The sequence below is a fragment of the Hemiscyllium ocellatum genome, chromosome 9 (assembly GCF_020745735.1).
Source record: "Hemiscyllium ocellatum isolate sHemOce1 chromosome 9, sHemOce1.pat.X.cur, whole genome shotgun sequence".
NCBI classification, from domain to species: Eukaryota; Metazoa; Chordata; class Chondrichthyes; order Orectolobiformes; family Hemiscylliidae; genus Hemiscyllium; species Hemiscyllium ocellatum.
Window position 1 is genome coordinate 94,226,427 of NC_083409.1, and position 24,252 is coordinate 94,250,678.

At 40.6% G+C, this 24,252-nt stretch overlaps 1 protein-coding gene across 2 annotated transcripts; it reads right to left on the reverse strand.

Moving 5' to 3' along the window:
* Positions 1-503: 503 nt before the first annotated feature.
* On the reverse strand, positions 504-24,252 carry LOC132818827 (holocytochrome c-type synthase). 2 transcript variants are annotated; one of them, XM_060829949.1, is made up of 7 exons: positions 24,183-24,252; positions 12,373-12,515; positions 11,793-11,944; positions 11,125-11,273; positions 10,045-10,164; positions 4,415-4,501; positions 504-1,716 (listed from the first exon to the last, which is right to left on the reverse strand). In XM_060829949.1, exons 2-7 carry the CDS (start codon positions 12,482-12,484, stop codon positions 1,515-1,517), a joined length of 822 nt encoding a protein of 273 aa, XP_060685932.1. In that variant the 5' UTR covers positions 12,485-12,515; positions 24,183-24,252; the 3' UTR covers positions 504-1,514. The 2 variants fall into 2 exon arrangements, with proteins under 2 accessions (XP_060685932.1, XP_060685931.1); XM_060829948.1 differs by having other exon boundaries at positions 24,153-24,251.

Sequence of the window (24,252 nt, forward strand, 5' to 3'; positions counted from 1 at the left end):
GCAGCAAGATATCCCTGCTTCTGTATTCAAATCCTCTTGCTACAAGGGCCAGCATACTATTTGCCTTTTTTGGCATCTGCTGCACCTGATAGCTTAGTTTCATAGACTGATGAACAATGACACAGATTATTTTTCATTTCAACCTTTCATAATCGTTCACCAGATATTAATCTGCCTGTTTTTGCTTCCAAACATTTATCATTAGATCTGCAGCAACAAGTATGGATCTTTATGAAGCAGCATCAGTAGAACTGAAACATTAATTTTGCTTTCTCTCCACAGATGGTGCCAGATCTGCCAAGTTTCTCTAGCACTTTGTTTCAGATTTTCAGCATTTGTGGTTCTGTGTTTTATTATGGACCTTTCAGATTTATTTTCTGACTGATGCATAGAATAATGATTAAAAATGTAGTAATTTAAACTCTGGGAAAATCTCTTGAAAGTTTTAAATGCAAACAATTGTAAAACTGTTTTCTTTTAAGTAAAAATGTTTTATTTGAGCTGTACAAGTTTATTTGGCACCTAATCCAAATGTTAGCAAAGATATGCCAATATTATTATAGCACGACTCTTCCCTGAAAATAAGTTTGGACAATAGTTAAAAAGTCAAAATTTCAGCATAGTTTCAACAACACCATTTTACTACTATAGGATGTTTATCTGGTAAGGAATGTGAAAATTAGAATTTCATCTTATGGTTTTGACTACAATTCTATTTCACACGAGATACTCACTACAATATCTACTGTAATCAGGTAATGGGAAATCCATTTCAGAGACTGTCAAGTTATTTGCCTGTCATTAAGAAAGTACTGAACACCAAAAATAATACATTAAAAAAATTAGCAAAAGGACTTTTTGAAACTTTAAGTACTTCCCAATTTAGTGGAAAGCTAATGCAAGAGTTTGCTGTTGTACCATTTTTCAGAAATTATTTAGCTCTCTGGTACATTAGGAGAATTAATATAATTAGTCCATCCCCACCCTCATTCTGATGTGCTGCTTCTCAACTTGAAAGAACGAACACACTGGACTCAAGTACTGCATCATAGTTTTTAAGCACTACTCAAAAAGAAAGAAAAATCTAATGGTCACAATCACCCAAGATTCCATCAAGCTACTCAAACATATATTCAAATTTAACACTTCAATTAATACATTGGAATATACAGACGTATTAGGCTTCACAAAAGTAATTCCCTGAAGGATATACTCAAATTAATTTTGATTGATTATTCCCAATCCACAGATGCAAGAGCTAAACATAAGAAGAATACAACAAGACATAAGTAAGACAGACCTTTTGGCAAATCTTGTTCCATTATAAACCATACACAGAAATGATGAAAGTTGGTGTGTTAGAAGCTTTTAAGCATGTGGTATCTGGATAATGGTAGGTACAAATTGCAGCTTGCTCATTTGTAATGTGCAGATAATTCAATTTAATTTTAAAACATTTAAGATTATGACATCCATAAGTTCATTTGCAGTAACTGCTACAATCTAAATAGATGTTATGATGTCCAACGCCACCATGCCACTTTCATTCTGTCCCATACTGCAGAAAAGGAATCCAGAGCTGGACGCACATCGAGAGCAGTGAACTGATATGTTGATTTGTCAACTTCACCTCCATCATAATAATCAATCACATATCGTACTTCCCTTCCACAGCGGTTTACAATCCAGTCATGTCGATCAAAAGGTAGTTCATACCTAAATGTTTTAAAACAATTGAGATATCACAGTCAACTTGCAAAAATTTGACATTAAATACATACATAGCATTCCAATTTAACTTTCGTCATTAGTCTCAAGGGAGATGCCCAGACTGTCTAAACTGACTCACTGATCTAAAGGTTTTGGGCCCACAATATAAAACACTAAATTCTTGACATGAAACTAGAGCGTTTGATTATTGTCAATAACTTCTCATTTTCTGAATGAACTGTTAGTTCATTCATTTACTCCTTTTCAGCAGCAATTAACATACAAATAAACAAGGAGTAGGTCCATCGGCTCCTCTTGCCTGCTCGGTCATTCAATAGTTATAGGAAGATTATTATTAAAATGGAGAAAGTTTGGAAAAAGTTTACCACAATATTGCCGGGTATGGAAAATTGGAGCTATTAAGGAGGGCCAGGTAAGCTTGGACATTTTTTCACTGGAGAGTAGGAGTTTGAGAGGTGACCTGATAGAAGTTTATAAAATAATGAGAGGTACAGGTGGAAATGGCCTTTGTCTTTTCCCTAGAATGGAGATTTCAAGACTAGGTAGCACATGTTTAAAGTCAGAGGAAGAAGATTTTAAAAAGACATGAGGAGCAATTTTTTTTCATGTAGAGGGTAGTTCACAAATGGAATGAACTTTCTGAAGTAGTGGTAGATGTGGGTACAATTACAATGTTTAAGAGACATTTGAATAAGTACATGAATAGGAAAGATTTGGAGGAATATGGGCCAGGAGCAGGCAAGTGAGACTAATTTAGCTTGGTATTCAGCATGAACTGGTTGGACCAAAGGTCTGTTTCTGTGCTGTATAACTCTATGACTCTAAGATCACAGCTGATCTGACTGTAACCTCAAATCCACACACACACACACATCTACTCTTGATAAGTTTGCATCCCCTTGCTTACCAGGAACTAACCACTTATGCTGAGGATCATCAAAGATCTGCATCCATCACAAAACCAGTCATTTCAAATCTTTAAGTTAATTAATTACATTTTAAGAATAGTTACTTTTGCAATAAAGGCAAGATAGCCAATTTGCCCATAGCGAACTCCAAGACAACAATGATCAGATTTTTTTTAATATATATTTTATCAGACGGTGAGGGCCAACTCCTGTCCTTCAGCACTTTGCCACAGGGTCTTCTACATTCAACTGAAAGAACAGTTGGCTAATGCTTCATCTATAGGACAGCACTTGGACACTACAGCAATTCCTCAGTGCTACACTACAATACCAACCTTGATTTTGGTACTCAAGTGCTGTAATCCGCAACTTTGCTTCACAGGTGGAAATGCTACCAACCAAGGTATGACTGACACACACAACAGTGTACATAGGAACACCTGTAAGCCATTCAGTTCCTTCAGCACTTGCTATCAGTTTCAGAGGAGTAACGACAGCAAAGACTAATAAGATTTCTGACATTCAGACTGATAGAAACCAACCTAAATGTAATGTCACATTTAGAAATCAAAATGGTGCAACAAGTCAGCTTAGCATCTTCTCTGCAACCCCTTGTCAATAGCTTTTATTTCTCCCTCTCTTTCACTTTTTAAATGTTTCCCAAAGACAGATCTTTAACCAGGCTTTCATTCTCTTCTCCAGTCCATTATTCCAAGTCAATCAGTTGTGAAAAGCCTTGCGACATTTTTTTTACATTAAAGAAACTTCAGATGCAAAATGTTCACATGCAAGTAAAATAACAATGCAAATCTGTATGAACTTAAAAACTTAAATCCGCAATTACTTTGTGGTGAAGTGCAAAAAGAATTAGCATGGAATGACAAATATTTATCTTGAACAGAGTTCTGCGAAATTTTCAACCATCTTTTTGTCAGTGCAGTTCATTCAAAATTCCACCAGATGGTAGTCACAACATATTTAAAGGGAAAATAATTCAGACTACAAATTCTACAAATGTACTTCATGATGATTCCTGACTTTCAGTTCACTCACATTAACATAAAAGTTACGTTAGATTGATTCTTCGATAATTGTCATGTGTCCTAAACAATAATAAAGTTTATGTACATGATTCCCTCAACCTGAAAGGGAATTTTTAATCTCAAAGGCTGGACTAAGATGTTTAATAAGGAGATTTATGGTATCATTGTTGAGGAGTAAGAATAGGAGAAAGTGAGGATTGCATATGCTGGAGATCAAAGTCGAGAATGTGGTGCTGGAAAAGCACAGCAGGTCAGGGAGCATCCAAGGAGCAGGAGAATCGACATTTCGGGCATAAGCCCTTCATCACAAATGAGGCAATGGAGGGCTCATGCCCAAAACATTGATTCTCCTGCTCCTCGGATGCTGCCTGACTTGCTGTGCTTTTCCAGCACCACACTCGAGTGAGTAAGAATAGTATTAGTGCAAATATAGCTGTCAGTGTGAATAGACTGGATTCAAGGCAATTTACTTTGAGCTATACTATGGCAAGGTTTAAACTAGTTGTTTACCAAGTTCTTTTGCACCCAAGTGCACCCATACATGCACACCATCCAATCACGAAGGCCTTCTTTCTCCCAAAAACACCAATGGCACTCTTTATTTACATCCTTGAAGAGTTAATGTGGTTTCTGACCAATTGAAGTTTTTCTTTTAAATGCCCAAGACAAAGTAATTTGCTGCATTTTCCAATTACTTTAAATAAGACTTAAAATGAAGAGTATAAAACATACCCCATTAAAGAACGAATCCGAGCTCTTGGTGAATATTCCTTAGCTTTTCCCCCAAAGCGGAGTAGTGAAGGCCCACAGGGGCATTCTCTAAAATATCAAAACACAAGTGTAAACATTCTCAACGGAACGGAATTAATACCAAAGCCCAATCCTGCTCCTATGACTTTATTACTGAATTTGTGTTTGGTGAATCTCAAGTTATATTAGAGATAAAATTGCAACAGGCACATGACATTTATAATAATACACAGAGCAAGACTCATGTATTTTCAGCTGTGACTGAATTCCAACAAAGTTAGTATTGGAGATCCTCACCATATCACACATGCTGCACAGTTACCATAAACCCAGAGACTTCAAACAAACATGTCTATCAGTAACAACCTGCTGTGCAAAGGTTCTATGGAAACCTAGGGACATCATGTGCATCAGAAATGGGGACATTCATTGACACTTGCACACAGCAAAGTCTACCTCAATCCTCAGATGTTGAAAAGTTCATACTCACATGCAGCAAAGTATTTAGGTCTGGGCTAATAGATGATGGAACTGTTACTTGAAACCAAGTACCAGGAATTGACCATCTTCAAGGACTACATCCCATTGACCTCTAATGGCATTTCCATTGTTGAATACCCACCTTCAACATCCAGTGATCAATGGCCAGAAAGTAAATTAGAGACCCTTCAATACCACGTCAGCCAACAGGCTATGAATTCATGTTGCAGTTGTATAAGACTCTGGTGCGGCCTCATCTGGAGTACTGCGTGCAGTTTTGGTCGCCATACTATAGGAAGGATGTGGAGGCATTGGAACGAGTGCGGAGGAGGTTTACCAGGATGTTGCCTGGCATGGTAGGAAGATCGTATGAGGAAAGGCTGAGGCACTTGGGGCTATTCTCATTGGAGAAAAGAAGGTTTAGGGGAGATTTGATAGAGGTGTACAAGATGATTAGGGGTTTAGATAGGGTAGACACTGAGAACCTTTTTCTGTTAATGGAGTCAGCTGTTACAAAGGGACACAGCTTTAAATTAAGGGGTGGTAGGTATAGGACAGATGTTAGGGGAAGATTCTTTACTCAGCGGGTTGAGAGTTCATGGAATGCCCTGCCAGTAGCAGTGGTGAACTCTCCCTCTTTATGGTCATTTAAGCGGGCATTGGATAAGCATATGGAGGTTATTGGGCTAGTGCAGGTTAGGTAGACTTTGGTCGGCGCAACATCGAGGGCCGAAGGGCCTGTACTGCGCTGTATTTTTCTATGTTCTATGAATTCTACAGTGGCGAACTCATCTCCTGACTCCCCAGATCCACAAGTCAGTATCGTGATGGAATACCAGAATGACTACACCTAAAGAACCTCAAAATCATACAGGATAAAGTAGCCTTATTGACTGGCATCCCATTCAGCACAATGTACACTCTGCTGCCACAGATCAACAGATTCACTACAGCAACTCGCAAAAGTTTCTTCCAAATCTATTACCTCTGTCACCTCGAATAAGAACAGCAGGTGCATGGAAACCCTACACCTGCAAGTTCCCCTTCAAGTTAGGATGGCATCAGAAGCAGCACGGTGGCACAGTGGTTAGCACTGCTGCCTCACAGCGCCTGAGACCCGGGTTCAATTCCCGACTCAGGCGACTGACTGTGTGGAGTTTGCACGTTCTCCCCGTGTCTGCGTGGGTTTCCTCCGGGTGCTCCGGTTTCCTCCCACAGTCCAAAGATGTGCGGGTCAGGTAAATTGGCCGTAGTGTTAGGTAAGGGATAAATGTAGGGGTATGGGTGGGTTGCGCTTCAGCGGGTCGGTGTGGACTTGTTGGGCCGAAGGGCCTGTTTCCACACTGTAAGTAATCTAATCTAATCTAATCTGGCTCAGCAATCCTTCAGTGCCTTTGGATTAAAAGAATGTAACTCCTTTCCTAACAGCACTGACAGTGTATCACACACCACACGTGCAGTGGTTCAGGAGGACAGTTCGTGACCACCTTCTCAAAAGCAATTAGAGTCTGGCAACAAATAAAAACAACTTGAAATTTACTAGCCTGGAATTTTAAAATAAAGTTTCAAATGATAATGTGGACAAAGAGATTCCCTGCAGGGGTGTCAAATCTGTATGTCTGCCAATTGGATTGACAAATTCCCTTTTCAGTCTCTAGAATTGGCTAGCTTTTTGTTACACAGTCTGCTTAAGTATTCCACAGAAACAGAAACAATGGAACAAAAGAATCTAGAACCTTATCAAGAACAAAAATCCAAAATAACAAGATTACATATCATTCTTACTGAATACATGAAAATGAAAACTGATCAATATTGGAATGTTATGAAATGATCCGATGGAAAAACACATCATTCTTAAATGCTTGATACAGTGAATGCTGGTAATACAATTTCCATGGGTGAAGGGGTTTTGATCCTCAGTTCAATCTCAGAATAAAGGGTCAGCCACTTGGAGTGAGATAAAGAGACATTTCTTCAAAAGGTTGTGGGTCTTAGAATTGCTTTCACCCCACATGGTGGTTCAGTCACTGAGTATATTTAAGATTGAAGTTGTTAGACTTTTGGATACCAAGGAAATTGAAGATGTGGAGACAGTGCAGAAAGGTGAAGATAAAGGAGATCAACCATGATCAGATGGAGTGGAGTACATTTGAAGGGCCAAATGGTCTCTCTTTTTATATTCTTACAACCCAGTAATAACAGTATATCTTATAATAATGATCATAAATGTAGTTCAAACTTGTAAAGGTGTATATTGTTCTGAACATTTTGACACCAAAGTTGGGAACAACAAAGACATTTTAAGAAACTATTTCAGTGGAATTATTTAAGTCACTCATTTGTCAGCAAAATGATAAAGACAATCTTCTTCCCATTTTTCATTACTTTCATTATTTTCAATGCTATTTCAAACCAAATTTCAATATCACAGCTGACCAAGGTGTACCTGGGCAGCTGAAATAAAGCAAGAACAGAGCATGATGAATAAACTAAGTGTGCGATGAATGTATGACTGGAGAACATGTTGACCGATCAGTCAGATGCAAAGTTGAAAACCAATTTCGGTCCCTGCCAAGATTGTAGTTTTCAGACAGGACTCAATAATGCAACTAAATTCCAGACAGTAATAGGTTACTCCACTTAAATACTCTGGAAAATAGGGAAAAATCAAACAAAAAGGACTGCTGAGCTGAGAATCCACTCAATCAAAGAAGCAATGAAAATACCAAGGCTCTACAGCAGAGTAGTATGTTCAGTAAAATTAAGCTGAGTGGGTCAGGATGAGAGAGAGGGTCAACAAAGGCAATAAAGCATTAGTGACATTGTTTTTAGCTTTTATGTTACCCAAAGTACCCATATAATATATGAAGCATTTGCAATTTACCATCTGAATGACGGCACCAAAGAAAATCAGTTTGATTCAATTGCATTTTGGAGACATTGCTGAGTGATGAACGTTAGCATTGAAATATTCCAGTATATTTAATTTTTTTAAAAGATAGGGAAAGAAGAAAGCAGGTAGCCATGACAATAAAGGATTGGATTTTTTAAAAAAACTAAATAGAGAAAAGGATTTCAGCTCAGAACACCTAATATAATCAATTTCGGTGGAGCCAAGGAGCAGGAACATTCTTGGGAGTTCACGTCTCATGGCAACAGTTGTAGAAGGCCGAGAACCAGGAAATTCAAGGCACATGCAGCAATAGTAATACTGTAATTATTGGGAAACTTTGACCTACAGAGAGGCTGGGCAAATCAAATTTGCTGCAATAGTGTAGGGAGAGTTCGTGGAAAACACAAATGTTTCTACATCACAGTATGACAAAGAACCCCAACTCGGGAACAAACTGCTTTGGATCAAGTATTGTGCAGTGAGGATGTTAATTAATAACCTCATAGAAAAATGGCCCTCTCTGGAAGAATGAACATAACATGATAAAATAGAGGATTGGTGAATAGATAGAAAACTGCAGAGTAGGCATAAGCAGGATATTTTCTGTTGCAAGCCATAATTAGCAAGATACAATTTGTTATTATTTAACTGATTCTTGTTGTACCAATAATTTAGGTGAGACCACTCAGGGTAACATTTTCAAATTTGCTGACAATAAAAAGTAGGAGAGGAAAGTATGCAACAAGGAGAATGTACAAAATCTGCAGATAAAGGCAGGTTAAGTTGGAAGGAATGTGGCAGAGCCAAAATGTGAAATTAGATAAGTTCTTTTAGCATACTCCAAGTATTAATAAGGCTGCAACTACAGTTCTGATTACAGTTTTAGTTTCCTGACCCAAGGAAGGAAATATTGTACCACAGACAGCTGAACAAAGATTCTCCAGATGGTTTTTCTGGTCCAAGGGGATTGGCCTATAATGAGAGGTTGAGTACACCAAGGCTTGACAGAGTTTGTGCTGAGAAAGCATTTCCACTGGATGGGGATTCGAGAACTTGGGGTTACTGCCTCAGAATAAGCGGTCAGACATTTAGAACTAAGGAGAAATTTCATCACAAACACAAATTGCAAGAAAATCTTAGCAAGTCTGGCAAAACATGTGGAGAGAAATCAGAATTACCGTTTCAGGTCCAGTGACCCTTCTTCTGAACTAAAGGTAGCTAGGAAAATGTTAGTTTACATGCAGAATATATGGTGGGGAAAGGTGGTAAGGAGTAAACAATAATGGCGATAGAGCCCAAAGAAACAGAACAGTTGGACAGACAAAGGAGTGGATAACAGTGAGCTAAGGAAAATGAATAGCTTCTAATCAGGACTACTAATGGCTAACAAGGGGTAGTGCGTCATAGCAGAGCATGTGATAACAAGGTATGATATATGGGGATTGGGGGTGGACATGGAAAAGGTGCTCCAAGCCCTAAAATTGTTGAATTCAATATTCAATCCAGAAGGTTGTAGAGATCCCAAGCAGAAAATGAGGTACAGCTCTTCTAGCCTGCACTGAGCCTCGCTGGAGCACTGCAGCAAATCTGAGACAGGGATGTTGGCCAGGGAACAAGGTAGTGTGTTGGAAGTGGCAGGCATCTTTTTTATTGACAGAACCTAAGTGTTTCTTCACTCAAGAATTATGAAGCTTTGGACTTCCCAAACTCAGACAGCTGGGAATACTCAGTCGTTGAGAACATCAAGTACGGGAGGTTGATTTTTTTTTTGCATATTCAGAAAACTAAAGGATATAGGGATACTGCAAGAAAGTAGAGTTGAGGCAAAGATCAGCTTTAATTTTAAATGAATGGTGCAACAGGCTCAAAGGACGAGCTTCAGCTATTTCTGTTAAGTGGGAAATTCACTTCTATACCTTATCCATTGTCAACATCAGCTTCACTAAAGCTCTTGCCTTCAAAATAAAATCTGTAGCAACTCCTTTTAAGTTCCCCATACTGACTTCAAAAAACCAACGAAAACCTATTTACAAACAACTGAAATAACTAACACAAAGACTTCCAGAACCAAAAAGACTGCATTCCTAACGGAATCAGTGGATATTTAGCTTTCCAAGTATCAACTTTGATCAAGTGAAATGGTAATGCAATTCATCAGAGCATAATGCACTGCAAGTTCATTTCATAACCTGAACCAATGTTCAAGAAATGAGGCTATTATGAGTTATGAACTAACTTGGCATGGAGTGCTTCCCACTTCAGTATTTCTTTCCAGGCTTGTTCATTGTTCTGATTATGGATCTTAATAATGTTGGACATATCATCAGCTGAAATGTCTTCATTCTGCCAGCGCCACCTGTAAAATAGTTAGAGTACAGAGTAGAAGTTTAAGCTATGGCATTGAATGGTTTGTCATTGCACAAAATAATCAGTTTTTTCCCCCAAGAACTACATAAACATTTATACTGAGCGAAGTGAATGCCAAATTATAAAATATAAATCAGTGACCCTTTAAACATTCAACAGTGATGAATGACATGTATTTTATATTATTAATCAGAACTACACATTAGTATTTAAGACAGCTGAGCAATATAATAGCCAGAGCTGAAAATGTGTTGCTGGTTAAAGCGCAGCAGGTCAGGCAGCATCAAAGGAACAGGAAATTCGACGTTTCGGGCATAAGCCCTTCATCAGGAATGAGGAAAGTGAGTCCAGCAGACGATGAAGGGCTTATGCCCGAAACGTCGAATTTCCTGTTACTTGGATGCTGCCTGACCTGCTGCGCTTTAACCAGCAATGGGATGAAGAAAACTATTTTCATTTATTTACAACACAGTTCTAGCAACACAGGTAAAGAGTTCACATTTCTATGCATTTTTTAATTTCGTCACCAGACGTTTGTTGGGATATGATTTGAGTGTCAACAATCTCCAGTTGCCAAGGGACTACAGCTCATGAAGGCATCACAGTCCTGTCTTTGTATCCTCATTCCCTATATAAGGAAAAGGTAACTGGAAGATAGAGGAACAGGTCACACTATATACATAGTTTTAATCCTTCCACCTGCAAACCCTTCCTGAGTTCTGCAGGGAAAATACAATTTTTTTTTTCCCAATATTTATTTCTACAGCGAGGTTGAGAAATTCAGACTGCAGAGAGAAACAAAATTTAATCTGCAAGTGTCAGCACCTGGCAGAAGCATTCTCTTGTTTAACCCAAGTCTGACAGTAATAATGGCATCTGATACTCCTGCTTTGTGACATTTCCCTCATACTATTAGCGCGTATTTAACAGCATGTCTTTGACTGCTTACCCTTTTCTGATCATTGCATTCCAAAACATCTGTTCTGAAGGGTATACCCAATGCTTATCTGAGTGAGTCCGAGGAATAGAAGATTCTTCTCTGACAACAGAAAGTGGGTATGGCTGATCTGGTGATGGCGTCTGGTTGAGTGGTGGCATCTACAAAACAAAAATGATATACATCCAAATACTGACTCTCCCTCAGAAAACAAATAGGAAATCATACAGCTTTATTTTGAGAAGGATAAACAACAAAAAAAAAAGATTTCACAGCTCAGGGTCTGAACGGATAAAGCTGAACATCAAAAACCACTGACAAAACACATTGTTTTAATGTTAATTTCAGTTATATGGAATTTGCAACCCCTGTGCCATATATGTCACAAAGTAACATCCCTTTGATTTGCCCAATAAGGTCAAACACCTGAAGTTCATGCTTTAACTGCCACATCAATTATCATAATTTCAGGCACAATTAAAGCATGTTTTGATGAGAAGCAATATATCATAATTTTAAAAACTTTAAGACAAGAGTAAACGATTAGCAAGAATTTTATTTGCCTAAATGCGTTAACACAGTGGAAACTTAAAGAGTAGCAGTGAAACACACTAATTTACAAAATGGAGGAACATCGATGGTAGCATTTAAAAGATTAAATCAAATGTTGTTGTACTTACCATATTACTGGGATCAATATCATCCTCTGTTTGTGCCCTGTTACCTCCTTTCATAGGACACTCCACATATTCATACGCCCTCTCCTGATGTGCAGGCACAGGATAAGATGTATTCTCTGTTGAGGCAGCTGTTGCCTGATGCATGGGACAACCTGACAAAACAGGTTGCAAAAGAATGTAATAATTCATTTGAGTTGTTCAATTAACTGCATCAATGGTATTTCACAATGACAGCCCTGAGACTCTTATTTGTATTCAAGTAGAAAGCATTTTTTTTTTGTTCAGTTAAGAATTACAAAGTCAGTGAAGCAACGCCCATGCAAATTAGTTTAAAATACTTGTTCCAATGTGACAATAACGGTCACAGACGTATGAACTACCAGCAAGGAGAATTTTCTACTATAATAAACTTTAAAGCAACTAAATTTGTTGCCATTATTCTAGAAATGCTAAGGTGAATTCATCTTAAAAATACATTGTAAACTTCTCAATTTCTTAACGTTATGTGTGGTGTTTCGTGTTCCTAAGCTTAAGGTAAAGGACACCAGAACATTGACTCCAACAAATTGAAAATGTTTACCTTCCTCCTTGGCTTGATGCATAGGGCATTGTGAAGGTGGTGATGCCTGTGGTGCAACAGTAACAGAATCTGCTTGCACATTAGTTGGTAGCGTTGACGTAGATGCCCCCATTACTTCAATAAGCTAAGGAGTTGAGTATATGCTGCAGAACATAATAAGCCGTTTAGAAACTAATTACAGCCAGGTCAAGCAATAATCCTACTGTAAACTGTCATGACAATGGTTTAAATGTCAGTATTTATATTCTATGTAAAATATTCTACTCAAGCATTTGAAGAGAAGGGAAATTCTCCCAGTGTTCTGGTCAACACACATCTTTCAAGCGATACCAATATATAGAGATTATTCAGGGCTCTTGTGGTACAGTGGATGTGTCTCAACTTCTGAGACCAGAAACCCAGGTTGAAGTCCCACCCACTCTACAGGCATGTAATCACATCTCTGAACAAGTTGATTAGAACATATCTAAAGATTATTTATCCCAGCCAGGCATTGAAGCAGAGGATCTTGCTGTAGGTTCTGAATCACCTCTTTTGATAATGCATACAAATTATGCTTGAAATATACATGAGTGAGACTAAAGAGCTCTGGGCAATCATGATAATATTAAAAGATTCTGGTGAGATGAAATTCCATCTTTATAATAATTTGGAATGATAACTGGTGAAAACACACCAGTCATATCGACGCCTAACTACATTGGTCATTGTATACTGTAAAAACTGCTGCAAGCTTCTGACAAAGATTTTCACCTTGTTTAAATCAGGACAATTCACAAGAAATTCCATAGGAAAACAAGATTTATATTATATGAGGGGAGAGCTGAATGTTAGTGGACTAGAATTGGGAGGGTGATGCCATGGAGAATGCACTAGTTAATGTTGACTGATAATTAACTGGCAAGCTTCAACTTTTAAAAAAGGCTGGTTGACCTACTGATTCCCTACAGTGTGGAAACAGGCCCTTCAGCCCAACAAGTCCACACCAAACCTCTGAAGAATAACCCACCTAAACCCATTCCCCTATACAGTATTTACCCCTAGGTAAAAACAATGACTACAGATGCTGGAAACCTGATTCTAGATTAGAATGGTGCTGGAAAAGCACAGCAGTTCAGGCAGCATCCGAAGAGCAGTAAAATCGACATTTCAGGCAAAAGCCCTTCATCCTGTATTCCTGATGAAGGGCTTTTGCCGAAACGCCGATTTTACTGCTCCTCGGATGCTGCCTGAACTGCTGTGCTTTTCCAGCACCACCCTAATCTAGTATTTACCCCTGACTAATGCGCCTAACACTACAGGCAATTTACCATGGCCAATTCACCTAACCTGCCCATCTTTGGACCATGGGAGGAAACCAGAATACCCGGAGGAAACTCATGCAGACACAGGGAGAATGTGCAAACTCCACACAGACAGTTGCCCGAGGCGGGAATTGAACCTGGGTTCCTGGTGCTGTGAGGCAGCAGTGCTAACCACTGAGCCACCGTGCCCCCCCCCCTATCAGTCAAGGCATTGCCTTAGATATGAACCATGGAATGGCTGTCATTTTTTTTGGAGGTGAAACAGGTGCAGTGAATGTACATTTTCTTTGTCTGGAAAGACCAGCACACCATACATTAATATTCCAATACGTGCAAGTATTACACCACAACAATGGTGAAGATCTGAAACAATCAAAAACAAACTGCTGGAGAAACTGTGCAGATCTGGTAACATTCACAGAGAGAAAACAGTGCTAACAGAGTCCTGTGACCATTCTTCAGAACTACTTCACCATACTATAAAGAATGATAGACAATTCCCAATTGATATTTTTTTTCTCTCTCACAGGATATTGCAAATAGCGACCAATTGTTTGACACTGGTGTTCGCTCCAACTTTGTTTCAAGGTCCATTTTCATTGACACACCACACGGCATGTGCAGAAGCTCAGAGAAGCTGGACCACTCAGAGAGAACATCAGTGCTGCGTTCTGCAAGCAAGGGCTATTTGTGAACAATCATTGGTATAGAAACAGATTACATTTCTAACATCAGAAAAAAGCACAAATTCATATACCACCTTATTCATAAGTGTTTTTTTTACTTCATTCCACATGTGTGGCCTTTGCTGGTTTGGTGAATATTTAATGCCCATCCTTAACTGCCTTCTAGAAGATGGTAATGAGCTGTCTGAAATGAACCATTTGGTATTGGCACACCCACAATGCTATTAGTGAAGGAGGTCCAGGAAGTTAACTTAATGATAAGTGAAGGAATGGTCCAGGTCATAACGGTGACAGACTCCGAAAGGAGCCTTGTAGGCAGACCCATTGTATGTTCTGCTCTTGCTTTTAAATGGCGGTGGTCAGATTACCTGGCATGACCTCGGCACTGAAAATGACGATACCAAAAACAGCCCTGTCAACCGTGCATAGTCCTCTTTCCTAACATCTGGAAGATGCAGTTTAAAAAGAGTCTTGGTGAAGTTCTGCAGTGTATTCCATAAATTGAGGGAGGAGATGGCCTACTCGTATTATCATTAAATCAGAAAAACAACTAATGTTCTGGGGACCCAGGTTCGTATTTCTCCATGGCAGATGGTGGTATTTGAATTCCATAAACAAAAAAAAATCTGCAATTAAGAATCTAATGATGACCATGAAACCACCATCTATCGTTGGATAAACACAACTGGTTCACTAATGTCAATGAGAGAAGGCAATCTGGTCATAGATTCACAGATGTACAGCATGGAAACAGACCCTTCAGTCCAACCCGTCCATGCCAACCAGATATCTCAGCCCAACCTAGTCCCACCTGCCAGCATCCGGCCCATATCCCTCCAAACCCTTCCTATTCATATACCCATCCAGGAGCCTTTTAAATGTTTCAATTGTATCAGCCTCCACCACATCCTCTGGCAGCTCATTCCATACATGTACCACCCTCTGCGTGAAAAAGGTGCCCCTTAGGTCTCTTTTATATCTTTCCCCCTTCACCCTAAACCTATGCGCTTTACTTCTGGACTCCTTGACCCCAGGAAAAAGACTTCGCCTTTTATCCTATCCATGCCCCTCAATGTTGTAAACCTCTATAAGGTCACCCCTCAGCCTCCGACACTCCAGGGAAAACAGCCTCAGCCTGTTCAGCCTCTCCCTATGGCTCAAATCCCCAAACCCTGGCAACATCCCTGTAAATCTTTTCTGAACCCTTTCAAGTTTCACAACATCTTTCCAATAGGAAGGTGACCAGAATTGCACGCAATATTCCAACAGTGGCCTAATCAATGTCCTGTACAGCCACAACATGACCTCCCAACTCCTGTACTCAATACTCTGACCAATTAAAGAAAACATACCAAATGCCTTCTTCACTATCCTATTTACCTGCGACTCCACTTTCAAGGAGCTATGAACCTGCACTCCAAGGTCTCTTTGTTCAGCAACACTCCTGTTGTAATCTGAGATAACTCTCTTCGCTGTCCACTACACTTCCAAATTTGGTATCATCTACAAACTTACTAACTATACCTCTTATGCTCGCATCCAAATCATTTATATAAATGATGAAAAGTAGTGGATCCAGCACCAATCCTCCACTGGCCACAGGCCTCCAGTCTGAAAAACAACCCTCCACCACCACCCTCTGTCTTCTACCTTTGAGCCAGTTCTGTATCCACATGACTAGTTCTCTCTGTATTCCATGAGATCTAACCTTGCTAATCAGTCTCCCATGTGGAACCTTGTCAAATGCCTTACTGAAGTCTATTTAGATCACACCTACCGCTCTGCCCTCATCAATCCCTAGCCTACAAAGCCACAGCTATATGGTTTACTCTCAACTGCCCTCTGAAATTGCCTCAGTCTTGAGAAATGAAACTGGACAGATCAATTGGCATAGACCTGGGGCACTGGACATGATAGTGGCAAAAACAGACTTGTCGACTATGTATCGTCCTCCTTAATAACACTTGGGAACTAGCGTCAAAATTGGGAGAGCGGTCTCACAGACTAGTCAAACAACAGCCTACAAAGTCATAGTCACAGAATCATATTTTATAAACAATGCCACCATCACCATCCACCACCAACACTTGAAGGAAGCACAGAGGGTGGCAACAGCACATATTTGGATGGGGGTATTTCAATATCTAACACCAAAAGTGACTCAACAGCAGCACTAGTGATCGAGCTGATCAGGTCCTAAAGAACTTGGCTGCAGGGCTGAGTCTGCATTGGGTGGTGTCGGAAGCAACAAGAGGGAAAACATACTTGACCTCATTCCCAATCAGTCTGCTGCAGATGCATCTGTCCATGACAGTATCAGGAAGAATGACCACACCACAGTTTTCTGGAGACAAAGTCCTGTTTTCACGTTGAGAACACCGTCCATTCTGGGGCAGAGCATTCCACACAGCCACCACTCTGAGTGAAGTAGTTTCTCCTCATCTCTGTCCTAAATGGGTCTACCCCGTATTTTTAAGCTGTGTCCTCTGGTTCAGCACTCACCTATCAGCCGAACCATGTTTCTGCCTCCAGAGTGTCCAATCCTTTAATAATCTTATATGTCTCAATCAGATCCCCTCTCAGTCTTCTAAACTCAAGGCTATACAAGCCCAGTTGCTCCAGTCTTTCAGCATAAGATAGTCCCGCCATTCCAGGAATTGACCTCATGAACCTACGCTGCACTCCCTCAATAGCCAGAATGTCTTTGCTCAAATTTGGAGACCAGTACTGCACACAGTACTCGAGGTGTGGTCTCACCAGGGCCCTGTACAGCTGCAGAAGAACCTCTTTGCTTCTATACTCAATCCCTCTTGTTATGAAGGCCAGCATACTATTAGCCTTCTTCACTACATGCTGTACCTGCATGCTTACCTTCATTGACTGGTGTACAAGAACACCCAGATCTCTCTGTACTGCCCCTTTATCTAAATTAATTCCATTTAGGTAGTAATCTGCTTTCTTGTTCTTGCCACCAAAGTAGATAACCATACATTTATCCACATTAAACTGCATCTGCCTGCCTCTGCCCATTCACCTAACCTGTCCAGGTCACCCTGTACTTTCCTAACATCCTCATCACATTTCACCCTGCCACCCAGCTTTGTATCATGAGCAAATTTGCCAATGTTATTACTAATACCATCTTCTATATCAGTAACATATATTGTAAAAAGCTGCGGTCCCAGCACTGATCCCTGCGGTACCCCACTGGTCACTGCCTGCCATTCCGAAATGGAGCCATTTATCACTACCCTTTGTTTCCTATCAGCCAACCAACTTTCAATCCAAGTTAGTACTTTGCCCCCAATACCATGCGCCCTAATTTTGCTCACTAACCTATGTGGGACTTTATCAAAAGCTTTCTGAAAGTCCAGGTACACTACATCTACTGGATCTCCCTCGTCCATCTTCAGAGTTACATCCTCAAAAAATTCCAGAAAAGGAAATGGAGAAGAGGCTCCACAAATATCCTCACCCTCAATGACAGAAGAGCTACCACATTAATGTGAAAGTTAACGCTGAAGCCTTCACAGCTATCTTCAACCAGAAGTGCTGTTTGGTTGATCGATTGCAGGCTCCTCCAGTGGTCACAGCATCACAGATGCCAGTCTTCAGCCAATTTGATTCATTTCATGTGATATCAGGAAATATGTGGAGGCACTGGATAGTGTTAAGGCTATGGACCCTGACAACAAGATTTCCCACGCACAAAGCCATGTTGACTATCCCAAAGGAGTCTCTGCCTTTCCAAATACAGGTACACAATCCTTTATCCAAATTCCAAAGTTCTTTTTGTAAAGTTTTTTTCTCCATAACAAGGTTATTGGGTCTGCAAACAATTAACCCACATTAATCCACATCTAGTTGACCCTAGTTGATGTAATGTGGTGGCATGGCCCAGCACTGGCAGATGTCAATTCTGTCTCGGCATTCATAGTACTCACAGGTACATCTGCTGTTCGGTAATATATATTTTTATTTCACTGTGAAACTGTCACTTATTCCAAAATCCAAAAGATTCCAAATGCCAAAAGCTGGCCCAAAGGGTTTTGGATAAAGGTTTGTGTACCTGTACATGTAAAGCCTGTCCCTCAGGATTCCCTCCAACAATTTGCCCACACCAATGTTAGGCACACCAGTCTATACTTGCCTGACTTTTCCTTATCACCTCTCTTGAATAGTGGCACTTTAGCCAACTCCAGTCTTCTGGCACCTCACCTGTGACTATTGATGATACAAATATCTCAGCAAGGGGCCCAGCAATCACTTCTCTCGCTTCCACAGAATTCTAAGGTAGCCCTGATCAGGTCTTGGGGATTTATCCTCCTTTGTTTTAAGACATCCAGCACCACCTCCTCTGTAATATGGACCTTTTTCAAGATGCCACAATCTATTTCCCCACATTTTACATATTCCATGTCCTTCTCCATAGTAAGCACTGCTGAAGAATACTCATTGGAGTGTCTTGCCCTCCTCCTGCAGTTCGACACATAGGGTCCCTCAAGTATCAGCAAGGCAGCCTATTCTCTCCCGAGATACCCTTTTGTCCTTAATGTAGTTATAAAATTCCTTTGGATTCTCCTTAATGCCAAAATTTTCACATGTCCCTTTTTTGCCCTCCTGATTTCCCTCTTAATTTTACTTCTACTGTCTTTCACTCGCTCTCTGCTGTCTATAATCTTCCTTCATTTTATTGACCAAAGCCTCCGTTTCTCTGGTCATCCAGCATTCCTTACACCCTAACAGGAACATACTGTCTCTGGACTCTGTTTCTCATATTTGAAGGATTCCCATTTTCCAGCCATTGCTTTACCTGCTAACATCCACTCCCAGTCAACTTTCGAAAGTTCTTGCCAATACCATTAAAATTAGCTTTCCTCCGATTTAGAACTTCAACTTCTGGATCTGGTCTATGCTTTTCAATCACTATTTTAAAACTAATAAAATTATGGTCGCTGGCTCCAAAGTGCTCCCCCACTGACACCTCAGTCCATTGCCTTGTCTTATTTTCTGAGAGTAGGTCAAGTGGATACATGCACATATCGAATCAGAAAATTTTCTTGTACACAGAACACACTCCTCTCCATCTAAACCCTTAACACCATGGCAGTTCCAATCCATGTTTAGAAAGTTAAAATCCCCTACCATAACCACCCTATTATTTTTACAAATAGCTGAGATCTTGTGATGGAATTTGTTTCTCAATTTCCCACTGACTACTGGGAGGGTCCCAGTATAAACACAAAAGGTTATAATTCCTTTATTTCTCAGTTCCAAATAACTTCCCTGGAAGTAATCCCAGGAATATCCTCCCTACGTACACATTTAAATGTTATCCCTTACCAAAACACCAGTCCCTCTCTTCTTGCCCTTTTTTCTATCCTTCCTACACATTTGTATGCTGGAACAATGTTACCAGTCCTGTCTATCCCTGAGCCACGTCTAAGTGCTATGACATTCCAATTCCACATCCCTAACCATGCTCGGAGTTCATCCAGCTTCCCTGCTAAGCTTCTTGCATTGAAATAAATGCAGCTTAAATTTATCAGTCCTACTCATTCTTTGCTTTGATCTTGCCTGCCTTGACTGTTTGACTTGTTCCTTTTCCCAAGTGTACCAGTCTCTCTCTAATATGATTCAATCTAACCACTATCTCTTAATATTCAATCCCATTAACACTCTTGGTCACTTTCAGAGACATATTATTCAACACCCTACTCACACCATTTACAAGATCTTTTGATCTGTGTCCATAAATTGTGTTCTGTGTGTTTCTGATCCGATGAAGAAGTTACGCTCCAAAAGCTTGTGATTTCAAATAAAGCTGTTAAACTATAACTTGGTATCATACCATTGATCAGAAACGCAACTGCACTCACCATATGAATAAAGTAGCTACAAGAGGAGGTCAGAGGCTAGGGATACTTCAGTAAGTAACTTACCTCCCAATTCCCTAAATCCTGTGTATCACCTACAAGCCATAAGTCAGGAATGTAATGGAATATTCCCCCACTTGCCTGGATGAGTACAGCTCCAACAATACTCAAGAGGCTTAACACAATCCAGGATAAAGCAGCCACCTTGATTGGCACCACAGCATCAAGCATCCACTCCCTCCACCACAAACTCTGAGTAGCAGAGTGCAGGATCTACAGATGCACTGCAGAAATTCACTGAAGATCTTTAGACAGCACTTCCCAACCCATGACCACTTCCACCTAGAAGGACAAGGGCAGCAGATACTTAGAAACATCACCACCTGAGAGTTGGAAACCTATCGTCATTCCTTCATTATCACTTGGTCAAAATCCTGGAATTCCCTCCCTAAGGGTGCACCTATAGCAGGGAGTCACACAGCATGGAAGCAGGTCCTTTCATCCAACTACCACATGCTGACTACATTCCCAAACCAAATTAATCTCACTTGCCTGCATTTGGCCCAAACCCCTTGAATACTTTCCTATTCATGTGCTTATTGAAATGTATTTTAAATGTTGTAACTGTACCTGCATCCACCACTCCCTCTGGTAGCCTATCCACATACAAACCACTTAAAAAAAAATGCACCTGTTGTCCTTAAAAAAACATCCCCTAGTTTTGAACTTCCCCACCCTCGAGAAAATACCCTTATCAATGCCCCTTATGATTTTATAAAACTCTTTAAAGGTCACCCCTCAACCTCCTACCCTCCAGTGTAAAAGGTCCCACTGGCTCAGTGGTTAGCATTGCTGCCTCACAGCACCAGGGTCCAAGGTTTGATTCCAGCCTTGGGCGACTGTCTGTGTGGAGTTTGCACATTCTCCTCGTGTCTGTGTGGGTTTCCTCCCACAGTCCAAAGATATGCAGGTCAGGTGAATTGGTCATTCTAAATTGCCTATAGTGCTAGGTGTATTAGTCACAGGGAAATGGTTCTGCGTGGGTTTCTCTTCAGAGGGTTGGTGTGGACTGGTTGAGCCGAAGGGCCTGTTTCCACACTGTAGGGAATCTAATCTAATCTTATTTTATCTTTATAATTCAAACCTTCCATTCCCAGCAACATCCTGGCAAATCTTTGCTGAATCCTTTTTAATTTAATAATATCCTTCCTATTGCAGGGCAACCAAAACTGCACACGGAATTCTGGAAGAGGCCTCATCAAAGTCCTGTACAACCTCAACATGGCATCCCAACACCTATACTCAAAAGTCCAAGCAATGAAGGCAAGCATGCTCAACATCTTCTTAACCACCTGCTCTATATGCAATGTAACTTTCAAAGAATTATGAGCCCTAGGTGTCTCTGTTCAATCACATTGCCCAGAGGCCTACGATTAATTATACAAGTCCTGTCCTACTTTGTTTTACCAATATACAATATCTCCCAGTTATATAAATTATCTCCATTTGCTACTCCTCAGCCAATTGACCCAATCTTAGATAACTTTACTGTCAATTGTGCAAACAATTTTGGTGTAATTCCCAAACTTACTAACCATATCTCCTAAATTCTCAGTCAAATCGTTTATATAAATACCAAACGAAAGTGGACCCAGTACCAATGCATGTAGAACACTGCTGTTCACAGTCTTATGTCTGAAAACAATTCTCCATCTCCATCCTCTATTCCCTACCATCACATGCACCAGCATTTAGACGTTCAAGGCAGCAGCTCACCACCACCTTCTCAAGGGCAACAGGGACTAGCAATAAATGCTGGCTGGCCAGCAATAGCCATGTCCCACGAGAGAATAAAAAAAGGTACATACTGCTACTGTGTTTCAAGGTCAGTGGTAGAGGGAGTCCACACTTGTAGATATAATGCCAATCAAATGTGCTGCTGTATCTTGGATGTTGTCAATTTTCTTGTGCACTGCTGAATTTGCACTTATCCTGGTAAGTGGGGAGTAATTCATCACAATCCTGCTTTGTGCCACGTTGATGGTGCACAGGCTTCAGGGAATCAGGGAGTGTTACTCACTGCATGATTCTTAGCATCTGACCTGCTCTCGTAACTAATTGTAAGTTCTGAGATAGATAATATTGTTTTGATAGTAACTTGCTGTTAATGACGAAACCCCACTTGTTGTTTTTAATCAGTAATGACATGAAACAGCTAGCTTTGTTTGTTGCTCAAACTTTCAATATACCTAGACTTTCAAGGTAATGTGACATAGAACAGTACAGCACAGTACAGGCCCTTTGGCCTCGATGTTGTGCCAACCTTTTTATCCTCATCTAAGACCAGACTAACCTAAATACCCTTCATTATACTATCTTCCATGTGCCTACCCAAGAGTCGCTTAAGTGTCCCTAATGTATCTGACTCTACTAACACTGCAAGCAGTGCCTGCCATGCACCCACCACTCTATGTAAAGAACCTACCTCTGACATCGTCCCTAAACCCTCGTGATAACCTTTTCTGCCCTAGGAAAAGGTCTCTGGCCATCCACTCTATCTATGCCTATCATCTTCTACATCTCCATCAAGTCACCTCTCAGCTTTCTTCACTCCAATGAGAAAAGCCCTAGCTCCCTCAACCTTTCTTCATAAGGCATACCCTCCAGTCCAGGCATCATTCTAGTAAATCTGCTCTGCACCCTCTCTAAAGCTACCACATCCTTCCTGTAATGAGGCAACTCGAACTGAATACAATATTCCACGTGTGGTCTAACCAGGGCTCTATGGAGCTACAGCATAACCTTGCAGCTCTTAAATTCAATCCCCTGCTAATGAAAGCCAACACGCTGTATGCCTTCTTGACAACCTTATCAACTTGGGTGGCAACGTTGGAGTTTCGATGGACATGGACTCCCAATATCCCTCTGTTCCTCACACTGCCAAGAATCCTGCCTTTCACCCTGTATTCTGCAAATTCAACCTTCCATTTAGGGACTCTTTAGGTCCAAAAGTGACAGCCTTCGAACCATTCATAAGTTTTCATTATATATAGCAATAAACAGCCAACATCCCACAGGATGCTGTTATGAGCCTTATTTCAGCATTAGGTTTGATGGGTGAAGAAATGCTTCAGCCCTGTTTAGAATGAGGCCAACACTACAGATAAATTTTTGAAGAATTATTAGCTATTTAAATAGAAAACAACTCCTAAACACTGCTCTCCATTTGGATTAATGGCCAGCTGAAAAAGGAACATTAGCCCATAAAATTTATTTATTAGCAGGCTAAATAAGCTAAATTGATTATTTCTTACGATTTTTTCATAAATAAGTGGAGTTCCTAGAGCATATGCTGGCTTTATGTAATGAGTTACATAATCAAAGCACTTCACATCATCAATTATGGATGATGGATAATGCTTCACATATTAGAGCCAAATCTGATGTAACTACACGTTTTAGCCTCTTGTAGAAATGTACAGGGGAAGGGGGGACACTGATTTGGAAGGTGGGATGGGCAAAAAAAGTAGCAGTTAGTGGAAAAGTGGGGGGGGGGGGGGGGAGAGAGAAGAGAGAGGGAATTTAGTGGCAAAGGGTCAAGTGGGGTGAATGGTATAGAGAGGAGGATGGGGAGTGGGCAATAGTTGGGTAAAGGAGGGCATTGACTCAGCAGAGAGAGGAGTCAGTGGTCAATGGGGAGCAGTAAGTGGGTGACAGGGTGTTAACTGGACAAAGATGAGAAGTAAATCTCAGTGGGACTTCAACATTGTGTGATTCCATAAATGGGGACATGAATAGGGAGGGTTCAGGGGGACATGGGCCGGCTGCTGGCAGGCGGGACTAGATTAATTTAGGATATCTGGCCGGCATGGACCTCTCTGCCGGTTGAACAGGGGGCTGTGATTGAGCCATACCTGATCCGCGAGGCCCAGCCCAGACCCTACCTCCGCCGCCGCTACTCCAACTCTCCTCAAGGTGAGCACGACAGCCGCTCCCACAACCCCCCGCGCCGTT